This window comes from Mustela lutreola, chromosome 16 (assembly GCF_030435805.1).
Source record: "Mustela lutreola isolate mMusLut2 chromosome 16, mMusLut2.pri, whole genome shotgun sequence".
NCBI lineage: Eukaryota > Metazoa > Chordata > Mammalia > Carnivora > Mustelidae > Mustela > Mustela lutreola.
The window spans coordinates 45213242-45230583 of record NC_081305.1 but is presented as its reverse complement, the minus strand read 5'-3'; the positions used below and the strand labels follow the sequence as shown (position 1 = coordinate 45230583).

General features: G+C 52.5%; 2 protein-coding genes across 7 annotated transcripts in view; one reads left to right on the top strand and one right to left on the bottom strand.

The window, feature by feature from the left end:
- FBXO17 (F-box protein 17) overlaps positions 1-14346 on the top strand; it is a 97693-nt gene extending 83347 nt beyond the window's left edge. For all 5 annotated transcript variants that reach the window (XM_059151301.1, XM_059151305.1, XM_059151302.1 and 2 more), the window contains 5 exons: positions 6584-6946; positions 7705-7816; positions 9983-10078; positions 10874-11009; positions 12772-14346. In XM_059151301.1, the coding sequence (XP_059007284.1) occupies positions 6584-6946; positions 7705-7816; positions 9983-10078; positions 10874-11009; positions 12772-12915 (851 nt within the window). In that variant the 3' untranslated portion in view covers positions 12916-14346. The remainder of the gene's footprint in view (positions 1-6583; positions 6947-7704; positions 7817-9982; positions 10079-10873; positions 11010-12771) is intronic.
- Positions 14347-14487: 141 nt separating this feature from the next.
- On the bottom strand, positions 14488-17337 carry MRPS12 (mitochondrial ribosomal protein S12). 2 transcript variants are annotated; one of them, XM_059151313.1, is made up of 3 exons: positions 17235-17337; positions 16856-16923; positions 14488-15157 (listed from the first exon to the last, which is right to left on the bottom strand). In XM_059151313.1, exons 2-3 carry the CDS (start codon positions 16902-16904, stop codon positions 14802-14804), a joined length of 405 nt encoding a protein of 134 aa, XP_059007296.1. In that variant the 5' UTR covers positions 16905-16923; positions 17235-17337; the 3' UTR covers positions 14488-14801. The 2 variants fall into 2 exon arrangements, with proteins under 2 accessions (XP_059007296.1, XP_059007297.1); XM_059151314.1 differs by having other exon boundaries at positions 17160-17237.
- Positions 17338-17342: the final 5 nt, after the last annotated feature.

The following is a 17342-nucleotide window of genomic DNA, read 5'->3' as shown; positions in this document are numbered from 1 at the left end:
CAAAAATACCTATAGTCAGAATATCTGTAACGTGGAAGACATCCATGTCCATCAGCAGATAAATGAATAAGCAAAATGGAATATTATTCAGCCTCAAAAAGGAAGGGAATTCCGACACGGGCTACAGCAGGGATGAACCTTGAGGACATTATGCTAAGCGAATAGGCCAATCAAAAAAAGACAAAAGCCGTATGATTATTCCTCTTCTGTGAGTTACTTAGAGTAGCCCAAATCCTACAGACAGAAAGGAAGAGTGTGGTTATTAGGGGCAGGTGGGGAGGGGCGTGGAGAATGACTGATTTACTAGGTGAAAAGGTGGATGGTGCTGATGGTGCAGATGAATATATATATATTTTTAAAGATTTTATTTGTCAGAAATCACAAGTAGGCAGAGAGGCAGGCGGCTAGGGGTGGGGGGAAGCAGGCTCCCTGCTGAGCAGAGAGCCCAATGCAGGGCTTGATCCCAGGATCCCGAGATCATTACTTGAGCCAAAGGCAGAGGCTTAACCCACGGAGCCACCCAGGTGCCCCGCAGATGAATATATTTAAAACCACTGAACTGTACGCTTAAAATGCTTACGATGGTACATTTTTTAAAAAGATTTTATTTATTTACTTGAGAGACAGAGAGAGAACACACACAAGCAGGGGGAAGGGTAGGGAGCGGGGAGCCCACCCCAGGGCTTCATCCCAGGAGCCTGAGCCAAAGGCGGATGCTTAACCAACTGAGCCGCCCAGGGGCCCCTTAGGATAGTAAATTTATGTTATGTTATGTTATGTTATGTTATGTTATGTTATGTTATGAATTTTACCACCAAAAAAAAATGGAGATAAAGAATTAGCTTTATGGAACAGGCAACAAATAAAAATAAAGTCGATTTTGGAATTTAAAAGTAATAATAAACCAGTGGTCAGTACTTAAAAGCGGCATGATTTGAAAACAATCAAAGAAACCAAAGAAACACGCTATTCCTGAATTACATCTCCTATGTTCAAAGGAGATAAATACATTTCATAGGCAGGATGTGGGTAGTCAGGATTTGAACCCAGATTGGTCTGCACCTGCAGTCAGGAACACCCACTGTTTCTCCTCGGGGGCTCTTTTGGGATTTGAGGCAGGACATGCCCTGTGGAAGGTACCCATCCCACAACATGCGGGTCGCAGAGCCTGTCCCTTTTAGCTAGTGCTGCCTCACAGACTACTCAAAACACAGCAACCTAAAACTATAACCTTTATTTTATTATTTCATGCCTCTGGGGAATGGCTGGGCTCGGCTTTGCAGTTCTTAGGGGCTTGTGTACAGCGCCGTCTGACTGTGGCTGGGGTTGGGTCATTGGAAGGCTTATCCCCCACTGTGTCTAGCCCCTAGAATGGGACTCAAACAGCTGGGGCTCCCCAGGCACTTCTCTGCCTTCCCTGGGTCTCTTCAGACTTCAGACTCAGCCAGACTTCAGCGGTGACTGGGGCTGGGGTGTATGTGGTATGCGGTTTGCTTTGGCTTCTGAGAGCAGACTGTGGGCAGCTCTCCAGCTCCTCAGTTCAGGGACTTGACGTTGGTAGCTTGTGATCAGTCACGGTAGGTGTTTTTACCTAGATGTCAGCCAACGCTACGAACCCAGATTCTTTTTTTCTCCTGAAGAGCGAGCTGTTAAATGTTGAGCAGCACTCCACTGGACTCAGGGCTCCCGTGGCACACGTCCCGAGAGAGTCAGGTGGTGGCTGTTGGCTGTATCTTCTTCTGTGACCCAGCTTTAGAAATCCCTTAGTCATGTCACGTCTATGGCGCTCTGAAAGTTGAAGCGGTCACAAAGGTCTGTCGGCGTCAAGGAGAAGGGTGTGAGCAGTGGAGAGTGGTCAAGTCCTAGCAGACCATGTCAGATAGGCTATCTTATTATAGTTGCTTTGATCAGCATAGCATCGTGGGTCCTAGAAACTGTATATCATTAGCACCCCCAGTCACTGTGCCAGCCAACAACATAGCTGCTCCCCCAACACACACAGTCCCAGGCATTCGGACAGCAGGGCATGTCATGCCTTACCTGTCCCATACTGACCCAACCAGTGGTCGGCATTAAGCCGTGTGGACATGGTGGCCATGAGGCTTCTTATGGCCCTCAGCGGAGCATCCCAAACAAGGATTTTGTATATTCACGGCTCATAAGGTCCTTGTTCCCTGGTGAAGCCTGTCTGCTCTCATTTTGTAAGGGGGCCACCCCAGCTCCACAGATCCCTTGTTTGCCAGAAACAAGCACAGTCTTAAGGCAAGCCAAGCAAGGAAACCACACTCTGGTGAGTTTCATGTCCATGACAGGCAAACTGGTGGACTTACTATTAAATGGCAGCTAATTCCTAAGGCAATTAAGAACCACTTGGCGGTGGGGGGTGGGGGGGTGGAAATCACACACTGCTTCTTTTTTTTTTTTTTTTTTTTTTAAAGATTTTATTTATTTATTTGACAGAGAGAAATTACAAGTACACTGAGAGGCAGAGAGAGAGAGAGAAGGAAGCAGGCTCCCTGCTGAGCAGAGAGCCCGATGCGGGACTCGATCCCAGGACCCTGAGATCATGACCTGAGCCGAAGGCAGCGGCTCAACCCACTGAGCCACCCAGGCGCCCCACACACTGCTTCTTAAAGCCTGTCTTATAACCAGTCACTCTGCATCAGGGTAAAGGGGGTATTCTGCATTTTGCCATGTCTGTGGATCACTAGCCTGATACAAGTTTCTTTCTTTCTTTCTTAGATTTATTTATTTATTTGAGAGAGAGAGAGAGCAAAAGCAGGAGGGGCAGAGGGAGAAAGAATCTCAAGTAGACTCCATTCTGAGAGCAGATCCCTGACACGGCTCGATCTCATGACCCTGAGATCATGACCTGAGCCAAAACCAAGGGACAGATGCTTAACTGACTGCGCCACCCAGGCGCCCCTTAACAAAACCTTATTCAGCTTATTTTAAAATAATAACAACTGTCATGAGTTGAGCACTTACAGACATTAGACAGCATAACAAGCATTAGATCATTGAAGTCTCTTAACCCAGGGCAGCCTCCTGTGATGGTTTTGCCCATTAAACAAGATGATGGGATTCCACGAGTTGCCCCAGCTCTAATGGTTAACCCAGTGGCTTCATAAAGGCCCAATAAATGTCACCAGATGACAAAATTGTAGCTAAATGGCTGTTCATCATTCTTTTATGATGTGTAATAATAATAGCAACTAACAATTTAGTGTTCAATGTTAATTAATATCCCTCTTATTTCTGGGACACCAGTGATTTTTCTTAAGTGCTTTACAAATATTAACCCATTTTGTCCTTAAAACAACCCCATGCAGTAGGTACTGTTAACATCCTTGTTCTCAGAGCAAGGAGAGATTAAGGGACATGCCCTTGGTCATAGAACTAGCTAGAGGCAGGGCTGGAACTTGAACCCAAGCCGGCAGCATCCAGCCACAAGGCATTTTGCCAGGCCATTCCACCCCAGTGGGGAAGAAGAAATGAATTTCTCACTAGGTCTGAGCCCAGTCACTGAGTTCTCCTTAAATAAAGATGTTTCACCTTTCTGTGCCTCAGTTTCCTCATCTGTGGAGTGGGTTTCTGACGTGATGATTTGTTGGTTCATTCACTTAACATCTCTTCATTGCACACTTATTATGTGTCGGACACTGGTGTGGACACTAGTACCCAGTATGCAAAGCAAGCAACAGACGTGCCTTCATGGTGAGGAGGTATGAAGTAGGCACCCAGCTGGCTGTTGGTAGAGCGTTTGACTCTTGATCTTGGAGTCATGAGTTTGAACCCCATGTTGGGTGTAGAGATTACTTTAAAATATTTTTTAGGGGGGCGTCTGGGTGGCTCAGTTGGTTAAAGCCTCTGCCTTCGGCTCAGGTCATGATCCCGGGGTCCTGGGATCGAGCCCCACATTGGGATCTCTGCTCAGCGGGGAGCCTGCTTCCCCCTCTCTCTCTGCCTGCCTCTGCCTACTTATGATCTCTCTCTCTGTCCAATAAATAAATAAATAAAATATATTTTTTTAAAAAGGCATTAAGTAGGGCGCCTGGGTGGCTCAGTGGGTTAAGCCACTGCCTTCGGCTCAGATCATGATCTCAGGGTCCTGGGATCGAGTCCCGCATCGGGCTCTCTGCTCGGCAGGGAGCCTGCTTCCCTCTCTCTCTCTCTCTCTCTGCCTGCCTCTCCATCTACTTGTGATTTCTCTCTGTCAAATAAATAAATAAAATCTTTAAAAAAAAAAAGGCATTAAGTAAATTACATATACTTATGTGTGTGATGTATTAAGAGGTGATGAGAGCTTTAGGGAAATATACGGTAAGGAAAAGGGAAGGAAGAGTAGGGGGTGGTCATGAGGCCCTGAAATAGGGTGGTTAAAGATGGTCTCATGGAGAAGCTAACATCTGAACAAAGACTTGAAGTGTGGAGGTAAGCATAGAGCCTGTACAAAGTGTCTGAGGTGTGCAGGCTCGTATGGCTGGACAGAGCCGGTGATGGGGAGATGAGGGCAGGCAGGTGATGGGGACAGACTGTGTGGGGCCTTGTGGGCCACAGTGAGGACTCTGCCTTTATCCAGAGTGGGATGGCGGCCCCACCCCCGGGGTGGGGGGTTTCTGAGCAACACAGGGACAAGACCTAGTATGACTCAGGTGCTCATACTAGTGAGTTACTAGTAGCTACTAGTGAGTTACAGACGACTGGGGAAAGAAGCAGAAGGACAGTGATGGGCCACGAGGCAGGTGTATGAATGGGTGAGATCCCCAAGGGAGTGAGTAGTGGTGGAGAATACAGGAAGTTTAAACACCAGTCTCTCACATTGCCAGATCAGACGGAGGGTGAACAGCCAGAAACTCACTAGGAGCCACCAGGCGAATGAATGGAAGGGGTCCAGAGCATATCGTGGCTTGGAGCTAAGTGAAGTGGGAGTAAACTCAGTGCGTCAGTGTCAAAGTGAGGACTGAACCCTGATTTTGACTTAGCACCTAAGGGGTTATTGGTGACCTTGACATTTCAGGGCAGGGGGCAGAGCCTGATTAGAGAAGGTTTAAGAGAGAACAGAAGGAGAAAATTTGGAGGCAGAGACTGGTGACAACTTTTTTGAAAAGTTTTACTGTAAAGAGGAGCAAAGAAATGGGGCCATAGCCGGAAGGGGAGATAAAATCAAGAGAGAGTTTGTTTTCACAGGGAGGGGATGATACCGTGTGGGCGGCTGAGAATGATCCAGAGCGGAGGTGGAATCCAAGGTGCAGGAGACAGCGAGAACTGTGAGACTGTGACCTGGAGTGGGCGGAAGGGGTGCGAGCAGGTCACACAGAGGGCTGACGTTTTCAGTGCAGTCACCGTGGGAAAGCACAGAGGCCCCAAAGCAGGTGGGTGGTAGACAGAGTGGGCACCTGTGAAAGTTCACTTCTCATTGCTTCTATTTTTTTTTTCTGCAAAATAAGAAGCAAAAGGAGAATGAAGAGGTGGAAGGGGGTGTGATGAGCTAGGGTTTGGGGGAGAAGGTGTGAAGGAGTTATCTAGAGAGAGGAGGAGCCTGTGGATAACACATGTTATCTGATTGTCACAGAGCGACCTGGCTTGAGGGTCAAGTTCACAATCTGGAAGGGAGACCAGCCAATGGAATTGTGTGTTCTTCAGTCACCTTAAACTGGGTACTGGGCTGGATTGAACCAGGGTCACGTGTGGGAGGAAGCCAGTCTGGGGTACTGGAAGGAAGGAGATGGAGAGAAAAGGGGTGAGGAGTGGAGAGTGAGCTAGTGCCCTAAGATTGAGTTTCTCAAAGAGTCTGTGGTCACCAAGAAAAAGTCTAGGTGTGACCATGGAAGGGAAAGGCTGAGAGGAGAGGTCAGGGAGCAGAGAAGCAGGTGGCAGAAGGAAGGATCATCTGTCTGGATGTGGAATGTTGAGAAGAGGAGCCTGAGTGGCTGGGGGCCTAGAACTAAAATCATGAAGTGAGTAGTGAGCTGAATCAGCCGGTGATGCACAAGGCAGGGCAGTGACCCATCTACTCTGAGGACACAGCCATCATAGCTGGGGGAGTTTGGGGGAGGAGGGAAGAATGGTCTGGAGGCAGCACCAAGGAGCAAAGATTTAACCACTTGGAAGGGTGGGGAGTGAGGGTGGGGGAGGGCGGGAAACAGGACTGGGTTTTGGTTAAAGTGACAAGAATGTTCAGTGAAGAGATTTCATGAACTGAAGACAGTTCATGAGTTCCAAGGCCTGAGAGGTTGGGACAGGCTGGGGTATGGAGTGTTTTTTTTCTGTGCTCGCGGTCATATGTGTAGAGTGCTTAGCCTGACACAAGTGTACCGGCCTAATATGGAAGCCGGGGTTAGCAGTCCCCAGGGAGTCGTGGTTGGACCAGGGCCCCTCTGCTCGAGGGGGTAAGGTGAGAAGCCAGTCGCCTTCAGAGCCAACTGGCAGTAACTAGGTGCCCAGTTTTCACGGGCCGTGGTAGTCCCGCGGTCCCCCACTGGAGCTGGTGGGGTCATGGTCAAGTCCCAGGGACCCTGTGTCCTGGAAGAGGTGAGGAAGGCCTAACTGCCCTGATCTGCTGACCCCTCTCAACCCGCAGGTCTCTGGCGGCCGGAGATGGGCGCCCGGCCCTCGCGGCGGCAGCTGCCCGCGGACCCGCCCCTAGCCTTGGACGCGCTGCCCCCGGAGCTGCTGGTGCAGGTGCTGAGCCACGTGCCGCCGCGCGCCCTGGTGACGCGCTGCCGCGCAGTGTGCCGCGCCTGGCGCGACGTGGTGGACGGGCCCACCGTGTGGCTGCTGCAGCTGGCCCGCGACCGCAGCGCCGAAGGCCGCGCACTCTACGCTGTGGCCCAGCGCTGCCCGCCCAACGGCGAGGACGAGGAGTTCCCGCTCTGCGCCCTGGCGCGCTACTGCCTGCGCGCGCCCCTAGGCCGCAACCTCATCTTCAACTCCTGCGGAGAGCGTGCGTACGGGGGCGGGGCCGGGTAGACCCAAGTGTTGTGTGGGATGGGGCGTCGGGCCAGGCAGGCCAGGGCAGGAACCAAGGGGGCGTGGCCGAGGGAAGAGACTCCTGTGAAACTTGCCGGCGGGTCTCGGAAAGAGATGGACTGGGTGGGCGGGGCCAGGTGATGTAGGCTGTGGAGGACGACGACGTGGACGGGCGACCCAGAGCTGGACGAGCCAAGGATCGTGGCAGGAATGACCCAGACTGGGACTGTAGACTCAGTGAGCCGGGCTAAGGAGGAAGGAGTCAGGAAAGGTTGGGGAAAAGCTGAGCAGGCGCGGGGGGGGCGGAGCTTGCATAGAACTATGAAGCAGTCCTGAGGGCCCGTGAGGAGGGAAAAACAGAGCGAGTGAGCGGGCCCAGGACGGGAGACAGAAGGCTTTTGTAGGAGGGGGTGGGGCCATGATGGCACGAGCCCGGGGCGGAGCCAAGGAGAAGCCGAGCAGATGGAAGGAGCTGAATGGAGAGCTGGGGGCGGGGCCGAGTGGAGCTGAAGAAAAGCTGAGTGGATGAGCAGGGCTGAGCGACGCCGGTGTGGGGTGGGACGAGGAGTGCCGGCGGCCGGGAGGCGGGCCCGGGGTGTGTGTGAAGAAACCGGGGTAGGAGCGCGGGAAGGAGGAGTTTGTGGGCGGGGCAAGCTGGATGGTGGGCGGGCTGTCAGCTGGGCGAGCTGCATGCAGGTGAATCCCTCGTCTTCGGGCGTGTTGTACCCACAGAGGGCTTCAGAGGCTGGGAGGTGGAGCACGGCGGGAACGGCTGGGCCGTGGAGAAGAACCTAACGCTGGTGCCGGGGGCTCCTTCCCAGACCTGCTTCGTGACTTCTTTCCAGTGAGTTGCCCTTGAGCCCAGGGGCAAGGGCCCGGAGGAGGGAGAGGGGCCCTACTCTCACCCGCACTCACTTTCACCCTCTCCTTCCCTCATTCATTTATTCAGTGAGCCAGATAGTTGTCAAATATCTGTTGAGGGGCTGCCAGCTACCAGGCATTGTTTTTTGTTTTTAAAGATTTTATTTATTTATTTGACAGAGAGAAATCACAAGTAGATGGAGAGGCAGGCAGAGAGAGAGAGAGGGAAGCAGGCTCCCTGCTGAGCAGAGAGCCCGATGCAGGACTCGATCCTAGGACCCTGAGATCATGATCTGAGCCAAAGGCAGCGGCTTAACCCACTGAGCCCCCTAGGCGTCCCCCAGGCACTGTTTTATATGCCAGAGATACAGGGCAAATTCAGAAATGGGGAATTCCGAAAGGGGCGGGGCGAGACATTAAACACATAAACAGTAAAATAATGAGGACAACAAAACAACAAACCTTTAGAGGACTTACATATAACTGCTTTACATATAACTCTTTGAATCCTGGCAACAGCCCTGTGACATGGATAGCCTTATCTCCATTTGTTAATAGGAAACAGGCACAAAGGGTAGCCAACACCAATAAATGGTGGCGCTGGGATTTGAACCCAGGTAATCTGGCTCCAGAGCTTCTGACTGTGACAAATTCCATGAAGACATCAGAACAGCTGACGGATTGATTGATTCTCTTTATTCTCATACTCCATACCCATCGTCCTCCTCCCTCCGTGTTCAACCTATACCCATTGTCCTCACTCCCTCCCCCCATGTTCAACCATTCCCCTGTGGCATTATCCAACTTTCTAGTAGTTGCAGTATATTAGGAGTGGAAGTGATGTCTCACTGACGTTTTAATTTGCATGTTTCGATTTACTAATAATAAAGCATCTCTTCGCGTGCTTGTTAGATTTTTGCATTCCCTCTTTTGGAAATCGCCCATTCATATTTTCTATTAGGGTTGATGTCTCATTCTTGATGATATACAAGAATTCCTTGTGTATCTTAGATGATAGCCCTTTATCCATCCTGGACACTGGGAATCTCCGCCTCTACCATCTGTATTAACTGTGTCCATGGTGTTCTTCGTCATTTTCCTATGCTCAAATTCTTCTTTGCTTTGGAGATTGTTTTTGAAATTCTGCGTGAAAAAGTCCTTCCCTACCCTTAGATCCTAACAGTATTTTCTCATAATCTCTTCCAGTAACTTCACAGTTTTATCCTTCACATTTTTTTTTAAAGATTTTATTTATTTATTTGACAGACAGAGATCACAAGTAGGCAGAGAGGCAGGCAGAGAGAGAGAGAGAGAGAGAGAGGGAAGCAGGCTTCCTGCGGAGCAGAGAGCCCGATGCGGGGCTTGATCCCAGGACCCTGAGATCATGACCCGAGCTGAAGGCAGCAGCCAAACCACTGAGCCACCCAGGCGCCCCTTATCCTTCACATTTAGATCTTTAGATGGCATATTCAAATCAGGGGAGAAGCACTGTTTACAAAAGTGAGGGCAGACCATAAGGGATACTCCATGAACCCCAGGCTAGCAATGGTGAGGGAAAGGGTCATTACCGGCTGGAGACCTGACAAGGATAAGGGGAGGAAGCAGTTCCTGAACCATAGACAGGGAAGGCTGTGAGGAGAGGGGCACACGGAGCTGTGCCCTTTCGTGGAGAGACACAGCAGTCCTACGCTGATCCCTTGGGAGGGAGCTGGGAGGCTAAATAACCCGGTTTTACTCTCCTCTCACCCTTCACTCTCCTGTTAGGGCTCCCATTGGCTGACCCAGCAGGAAGGGGAGGGCAGGGGAAACTACAGGCAGTTCAACCTTAGCCTTTGGGCCTCTGCACTTTATTAAGAGGCTCCAGAACTCCCTGCTCAGTGTGGGCCTCCATTTGTACTCATGTTCCAGTCCCCACAAATACTAGAGACATACAGGTCAGCCTCCTGGAGCCCAGAGCCTGGTGGAGAATGGGGGAGGGATGGGAGAGGCCAGTGGGCATGCCTGGCCCATCCTACATCTTGTCCAGTAGAGCAAACCCTGAGGGGCTGCTGCTTCAGACAGGGTTGTGGAGGGAGGGGGGCTTCTTGGAGGATGTGATTTCTGGGCTGTGGCTTTCTGCCTTATCCCTACACCATCTTCCCCTTCCCAGATGGTGCTTCAAGAGGCAGCTTGTAGACTTGGTGATGGAAGGGGTGTGGCAGGAGCTGCTGGACAGTGCCCAGATCGAGATCTGTGTGGCCGACTGGTGAGTCAATAATGGCAGCCCGCCCCCAGCACCATCAGGGCCGGCAGCCATGCTGCAGAAGGGGTTCCTCCGTGCCCTCATCAACCCCCTCGCCTGGCCATGGCTACAGTGTGGTGAGGCCGACGGGGGAGGGGATGCTCTCACAGTTGTAGAAGCTGGGAGGGCAGAGATTTGATGAACCCAGAGCCCCCCGCTCTGCACTCTTCCCTCTCCCCCTTCAGCAGGCCCCAGGGCTGCTGACATGGAGGCCACTGATTGGCTTGGTCTGAAACAAGGCGCCCCAAGTCACCCATGCCACCCTCATCACCCACATTCAGCATGGAGCCTAAGGGCCTGTGGACACCCAAGTCCTAAGGAAGGGTCGGAGCACTGTGCTCTGAGAACTGGGACTCAGAGGGGCAGAGTTGGCACCAGGCACAGGTTCCAGAGCGCCTGGTTCCTTCACAAAGCGCCCAGGCTCCTCCTTCAAGCTCTTCCTGCTCCACACAAAGTCCAGTTTCTTCCTGGAGGCTCTGGCTCCTCCACCAAGATACCCAGCCTCCTCCTCTTCAGGGTTGTGGTTCCTCCCCCAACACCATACTCCTCCCCCTCCATACACACACATCCAAGCCCAAGCCCCTAGAAGCCACCCCAGGAGTACCCAGTCTCCTCCCCACAAATTCCCAGGCCCTGACTTCTCTATACACAGTGTGGGGTGTGTGACAAGTGCAGGGAGACTTGGCCCTCAGCCTTCCTTCTCCCATCCCCATGACCGGGCGCGTGGCGAGGGCATCAGGGCTCACTACTACCTGACAGGTGGGGTGCCCGAGAAAACTGTGGCTGCATCTACCGTCTCCGGGTCCGCCTCCTGGATGTGTACGAAAACGAAGTGGTCAAGTTCTCGGCCTCACCCAACCCAGTTCTTCAGTGGACGGAGAGAGGCTGTCGACAGGTGGGTCCATCCAGCCTGTCTTCCAGACACACCCCAACTTCCACCTGCTCGGATTCCCTTCTCAGCCCTCCTCGTGGCTGAAGGTCTCCAACAATAAACGCAAACAATCACGGAGCCCTTACTTCGCTCCGGGTGCTCTTCTGAGAGATTTCACCAGCTAATTCATTTCATTAGCGGAGCACCTACTGTGTGCTGCGCACTGCCCTAAGGGCTTGGGATGCAGGGGTAAATCAAAGTCCTTGCCTCTATCCCCATTCTAGAGTCGAGGAAACTGAGGCATACAAGCTTAAGTGCTGGCCTCAAGTCCCACTAAAGCACACAGGGCTCCAGTCACACCCAGGCTGGCTCCCAAGCCTGTGCTGTGAGTCATCACCCCTGTTATCAAAGTCACCTTTGTGGGGCTCTGTCAGTTAAGCGTCTGACTCGATCTGAGCTTGGGTCATGATGTCAGGGTCCTGATGGAGCCTGCTGTTGGATGACCTCTTAAAAAAAAAAAAAATCAAAACTTTGAGGTGGCTTTCTTGTTTCTTCTCCTGATCTTCTCTCTATCCCTCCCTCCCCACCCAACACACATCCAGAAAGATCCCTTTGAAAAGTGAGTCAGATCACAAGCCTCCCTTGCTTGGAACTCTCCTAGGGCTACATCTCAGAGGAAAAGCCAAAGTTTTATCAGGTAGCTATAAAAAGGGATGAAGTGTGAATCCATGTCCAACATGGATGAACCCTGACAATGGGATGCTAAGTGAAAAGAGGCTAGGCACAAAAGGCTACACGCTGTAGGACTGCATTTATGGGAAATGTCCAGAAGCAGCAAAGACAGAGAGAGAAAGCAGATAGAGGAGTGGTTTTTAAGACTAGGGGGAGGGAGGAATTGGAAGTGACAGCTAACAGATTTGAGGCTTTTTTCTGGGGTGATGGAAATGTTCCAGAATTGGAGAGTTGGTCATAGTAGCATGACATTGTGAAAATACTAAAAACCATGAAATTGTACAGTTTTAAATGGTACATTTTTTAGGCGAGTATTATCTCAATTTTTAAAAAATGTTCCAAAGCATAAGAAAAGCTGGAAGCCAAAGTCCTTCCATGGCCCACGAGGCCCCCATCATCTGCCCTTTACCTCCCAGACACCGCCTTCTGTTCTCTCTGCTCCAGGCACACTTCTACCTCAGGGCCTTTGCATTGACTGCTTCTCTGTTTTGCTTTGTTTTGTTTTTAAGGGAGAAAGTTTTTGTTTTTTAAAGATTTTATTTATTTGTCAGAGAGAGAGAGAGAGAGAGCAAGCACAAGCAGGGGTGGGGTAGAGGGAGAAGCAGGCTCCCTGCCAAGCAGAGAGCCTGACACGGGGCTCCATCCCAGGACCCTGGGATCATGACCTAAGCTGAAGGCAGATGCTTTACCAGCTGAGCCCCCCAGAGGTCCCAAGACTTCCTCTGTTTGGAACACTCTTCATCCCAATCCCCACATGGCTTCCTCCCCTCCCTCAGGTCTGTGCTCAGATGTTGCCTCAGTGGTGCCCTTGTTCGCTCACTGTACAACCCCACCCCCTTGCCCCTTACCCCCTCAAACTGTCCTCAGTGTCTGAGTCCCCTGCTAGAGCAGCCGCTTCCCCTGGCCAGGGCCTTTCTGCTTTCCTCACTGCTGTATCTCCAGTGCCTAGAGCAGGGCCTGGTATGTCACTGGTCCTTGGGGAGTGCCTGTTGAGGGGGTGGAGGAAGGGAAGGGCCCACAGGCCCTCAACCTCCCACTCTCTTTTCCCATGCAGGTGTCGCATGTCTTCACCAACTTTGGCAAGGGCATCCGCTACGTGTCATTTGAGCAGTATGGGAGGGACACGCGTTCCTGGGTGGGGCACTATGGCGCCCTGGTGACCCACTCCAGTGTGAGGGTCAGGATCCGCCTGTCCTAGCCAACTGATCCAGCCTTCCAGAAAGTACTGCCATCTGGGCATCATCAGTCAAGGGCAGTTTTGAGGCTGGGAGCCCAGCTGGGAGCCGGGTGCCCGTGGACAAGTGGGTGTCCCATGTGGCCCCTTCCCGGCGGCCCTCTGGGGAACCCCACTCACTGCTGTTTCAGCATGGTGCCCACACGCTGTACAAGAAACCAGGGATCCAACCAGGCTGCTCACCACTTTCCCAGCTTCCCAGGGTGGGAGAACTTACTCCCAGAGTAACTCAGAGATGTTTACTTTTCTTGCAAATTGTTTTCTTACACGTGTGGATGTCAGTTGGCGGACTGAGTCACAAGACAAAGGCCAAACCAGGATTTTTAACCATGGGGGAAAGTCGCTGATCACCCGGGACGGTGACTCCTGACCACATGTTTGCAGAGTAAGCTAGCAGGGAGCAGACCTTAGGCGGGGCAGTCTGTCCTTGAGGTCACCAACAGGGGCATCAAAAGGAACCGTTTCCTTAGTCTTCAGAGTCCCTGGGACTCAGCTGTGAGGCTTGTGTGACCTTCTCTAGCACCACCCATCAGCGCCTGCCCTTTGGGCCTGGCTGGTACCGTTTCTATCAGAATTCCTAAGTCCCTGCTGATCCACAAACCACGTCCCCTGCCCCACCTCCTGTCCCTACCTCATGGGAAGCTCCCCTCCTGCTGGCCAACAGACTCCTTTTCTCTACTCCCTTGCATTCAGGCTCCAAGAGCAAGGTGTGCCACAGGGGAAAGCACTCGGGCCTGCCTCCCTAGTGTCTCCTGCTCTCTCCCTGGCTGGGCACAGCCAACCAATAAAATCGGTGCTAAATGTGAAACAAGGGGGGACTTCGGTCTGTAATCAATGAACTGTCTGCCCCCAGCCCTGACCCTAAAAGGGCCCGTGTGAGGTTTCTGATCATGAGAAATTTAGGAGGTATGCTAAGCCCCGTGCGGGTGATGGAGGGCAGGCCCTGTTATTTATTTGGCCCAGGAGGAAACAGGCTCAGAGTTTAAATGTCACCTGGCCAGTAGGCAGAAAAGGCAGGACTTGCACAGAACCCAGTGATGGAAGGAAGGCTCTCAAATCTTAAAATCTAAGCCCATCATCAGGCAAGGTCAGTATTATTTCAGTGCCATTTACCAAGGGAGGAAACTGAGGCAGAACAAAGACAGAGAGTCAGGATTTGGACCCAGGTGTGTGTGGGTCTGAAAATAACCGAGAGGAGCAGCTCCCAGGCAGCCAGCAGCACACCTGCTCTGAGCCTCCCAACACCCCGGCACAGATGAGGAAACCGGACAGCCGGGCTGTCCTTGCCCAGATCCTCGGCCCGTGGGAAAGGGAAAAGGGCCTCAGAGCCACCTAGCAGACTCTAGAGTTCCCCCAAAGAGTAGCCATTGGCAGGTGTTCTACACTCAGGACCTCGGATTTCATCTTCACCAAACCCAACAAGGGGGATATTGTGAGTAGGGCTATTTTCTGGAGGAAACAGGCCCATTGGGGATGTCTGTGGCTAATAGCACACAGAGGACAAATACAGGAAGGGTCACACCACAACCAGGGAAGTAGGGGGGCGGTCTGTGTGTTTATTGCCACCCCTTCCCAGCAGATGGCAATACAGGGCCCTGCCCCAGCAGAAGAGGTCCTTTGAGCCCACGCTCTACACACAGAAGGCAAGGGTGTGGACAGAGGGGGGCTTTTACTAACTCCACCCAGAAGCCCTGTGGGCAAGCAGTGTTCCCGGTGGAAGAGGCAAAGGCAGAATTTGCACCCAGGACCAGGTACTTCTAGAGCTGGAAGAGCTTCCCAAGGATATCACAGGCACCCAGAGAGGAAGGTTCTGGTTCCGAGGAAACCCCAGCCCACTGCGGCCCTGTCAGTCACTTCTTCTTCTGCACGTGGCCACAGTCATACTTGCCACGCACAACAGTGAGCTTCACGCCAGGCAGGTCCTGGGTGCGGCCGCCCTGCACCAGCACGACATGGTGCTCCTGCAGGCTGTGGCCCTCCCCGGGGATGAAGCACACGGCCTCTCGGCCAGTGCTGAGCCGCACGCGGCAGCACTTGCGGTTGGCTGAGTTGGGTTTCTTGGGCTTTCGGATGAACGTGCGCAACACCACTCCCTTCAGCTGTGGCCGGCCGGCCGTGGGGCCTAGAGGTGGAGGCGGCCTCTTGGGAAGCCCTCGGCGGTGCATCTGGTTCAGGGTGGCCATGGGCCGGGTGGCCAGGGCTAGGCCTGGAGACACACAACCGGGAGGAGAGGCTGTTATCCCAGCAAATGGTTAAGAGTTCTAGGCACAAGTTCCAAGCACTTTCCCAGGATGTACTTGTTTCCGTCTGGGGGTAGTCACAAATAAGAGTAATAACACCTACATGTCAGGTTCTGTTTTAAACATTTAATGTGAATTAGCTCCTTTTATTCTTCAAGGAAGGCACTGACTTTTGCAAACAATAATAAAAGCAAACAGATTCACACCACGTCATGGACTGGTCTATGCCCTGTACCTATGTGAACTCGCCTCATCTCTACAGCAACCCAATGGGGTGTTCGGGGGAGGTGTCCCTCCTCTACCCCCCACGAGCAGATGATGTCCCCCAAACTGTTACAGACCCTTTCCTCCCTCCTGCACTGCATCCCTTTAGTCCTGTCCAGACTCATCTACCGAGCCCTCCTTCTCCCTCCTATAGTCTGGTCCCCACACCCAGCCAGAGGGACCCTGTGGACACGGGGGTCAAATCAGGAACCCCCTCCCCTGCTCAGAGCCCTCTCTCCTGCGGTGCCATCTGACTTAGGGAAAAGCCAAAGACCTTTCCGTGACCCATGAGGCCCCAGGTGCTCTGCCCCCATCACTTCCCTGACCTCCTCTCCCTACTTGCCCCCTTGCTCATCGTGCTCCAGCTGGTGTCCCCAGACACAGCAACAGAAAGGGGACCAGTGTGGCTGCAGTGGACTAAGAAGGACAGTTCAAGGAGGGAATATATTTCCAAGGCAGACTGACAAGATTTGCTCATGGACAGGATGTTAAGATGGTGCCACCATCTTGAGCAAACATTTACCTACCATCTTGGCCCCCAAAATGGAAGCACAACGGTGACAGAGATGACCCTGGACATACCCTCTTGGAGCTCCCAATTCAAGGCTCTAGGTTCATCACCTTCCTGTCACTATTGCAGATGCCCTTTTACACCCAAACTTTACACTCCCTCTCTATCCAGGGTGGGTCCTGGCTGTACTATCTATTTCCGTGTTACGTTACATGTCAAGTTACAGCAGAATCCTCAAAGGGGTGAGACGTTGCTAGAAGCTTCTTCCTAGTGGTATGCCCTTGAGCAAGACTCTGCCTTGGTGCCTCAGGGTTCTCACCGCATCACAGGCACCAGAGTCACACCTCCCCCTTGAGTATGGTGTATGAGAGGTTATGGTGAGAGATGCGCGTCAAGCTAGCCCAGAATTCCCTGGCAGGGCACAAGCTTGTCACGGGATCCTTAGTGAGTGGCAACCAGAAAGTGCTTAATAAAAGTCTGCAGAGTGAGTGACTGAGATACTTCGCAAAGGGCCTGGCCATGAGAAGCACGTGATGTCTGCAGAACCCATAAAGACAAATAAAGCATCCCTCTCCTTGCCTGGCGCACACTAAGGTCAATCCTTTGCTTGGATGTCTCACCCACCGGAGATTATTTATTAAGTATTTGCTGAAGAGATCAGAAACTGACCCAAACTCCCGGTACCCACCTGACGATGCATAGTCGCCCCCAAGGCAACGACTTCCCACCTCTTGCCCTTGCAGCCCGAGCTCCGCTAAAACCCACCGTGCATTCGTGCCTCCCAAACTTAAAACCCCGATTCCCCCCAGGGCTGCGGCAGAGGCAGACAAGTCCCAGCGGGGATAACCCTCGTACAGCGGCGTCTCTGCAGCTCAAGTCCCCAACTTACCATAATTTAGGGACGTGCTGAGGCCACGGAGAAGGCCGGACCAGAACATCCCGCCGCCTGAAGGGTCCCTGTGTTAGGGGATGAGAGAATCAGGAAGGAAAAGGGGAAAATGGCCGGAGCCGAGGAAGGGTCCCGCTTCTCCCCATCCCCCCCTCAGAGCCTGCGGATTAAGTCCAAGGAATTTCCTCTGACAGTCTGACTACAATCCTTCACGCTGCGGACAGAAATTCTCCCCGTAAATTAAGTTTCGCTCTGAGTAGGCTCTCGGGCACCTAGCAACCTCCCTCCCCCACCCCCGGCATACTGGAGGACAAAAGAAACTGAGGACAGGGCCAGGGAGATTTGGGGAACCCGAGGATTTCTTATCAACTTCACTGACCCTAGCAGGGTCCGCAGACACGCTGAACCGGCTTCAAGCCACTTCCGGAGGTCATCCCGCAGGGATTGGCTGGATCTGCCTCTCGTGCACTGAAGGGGCGGGACACAA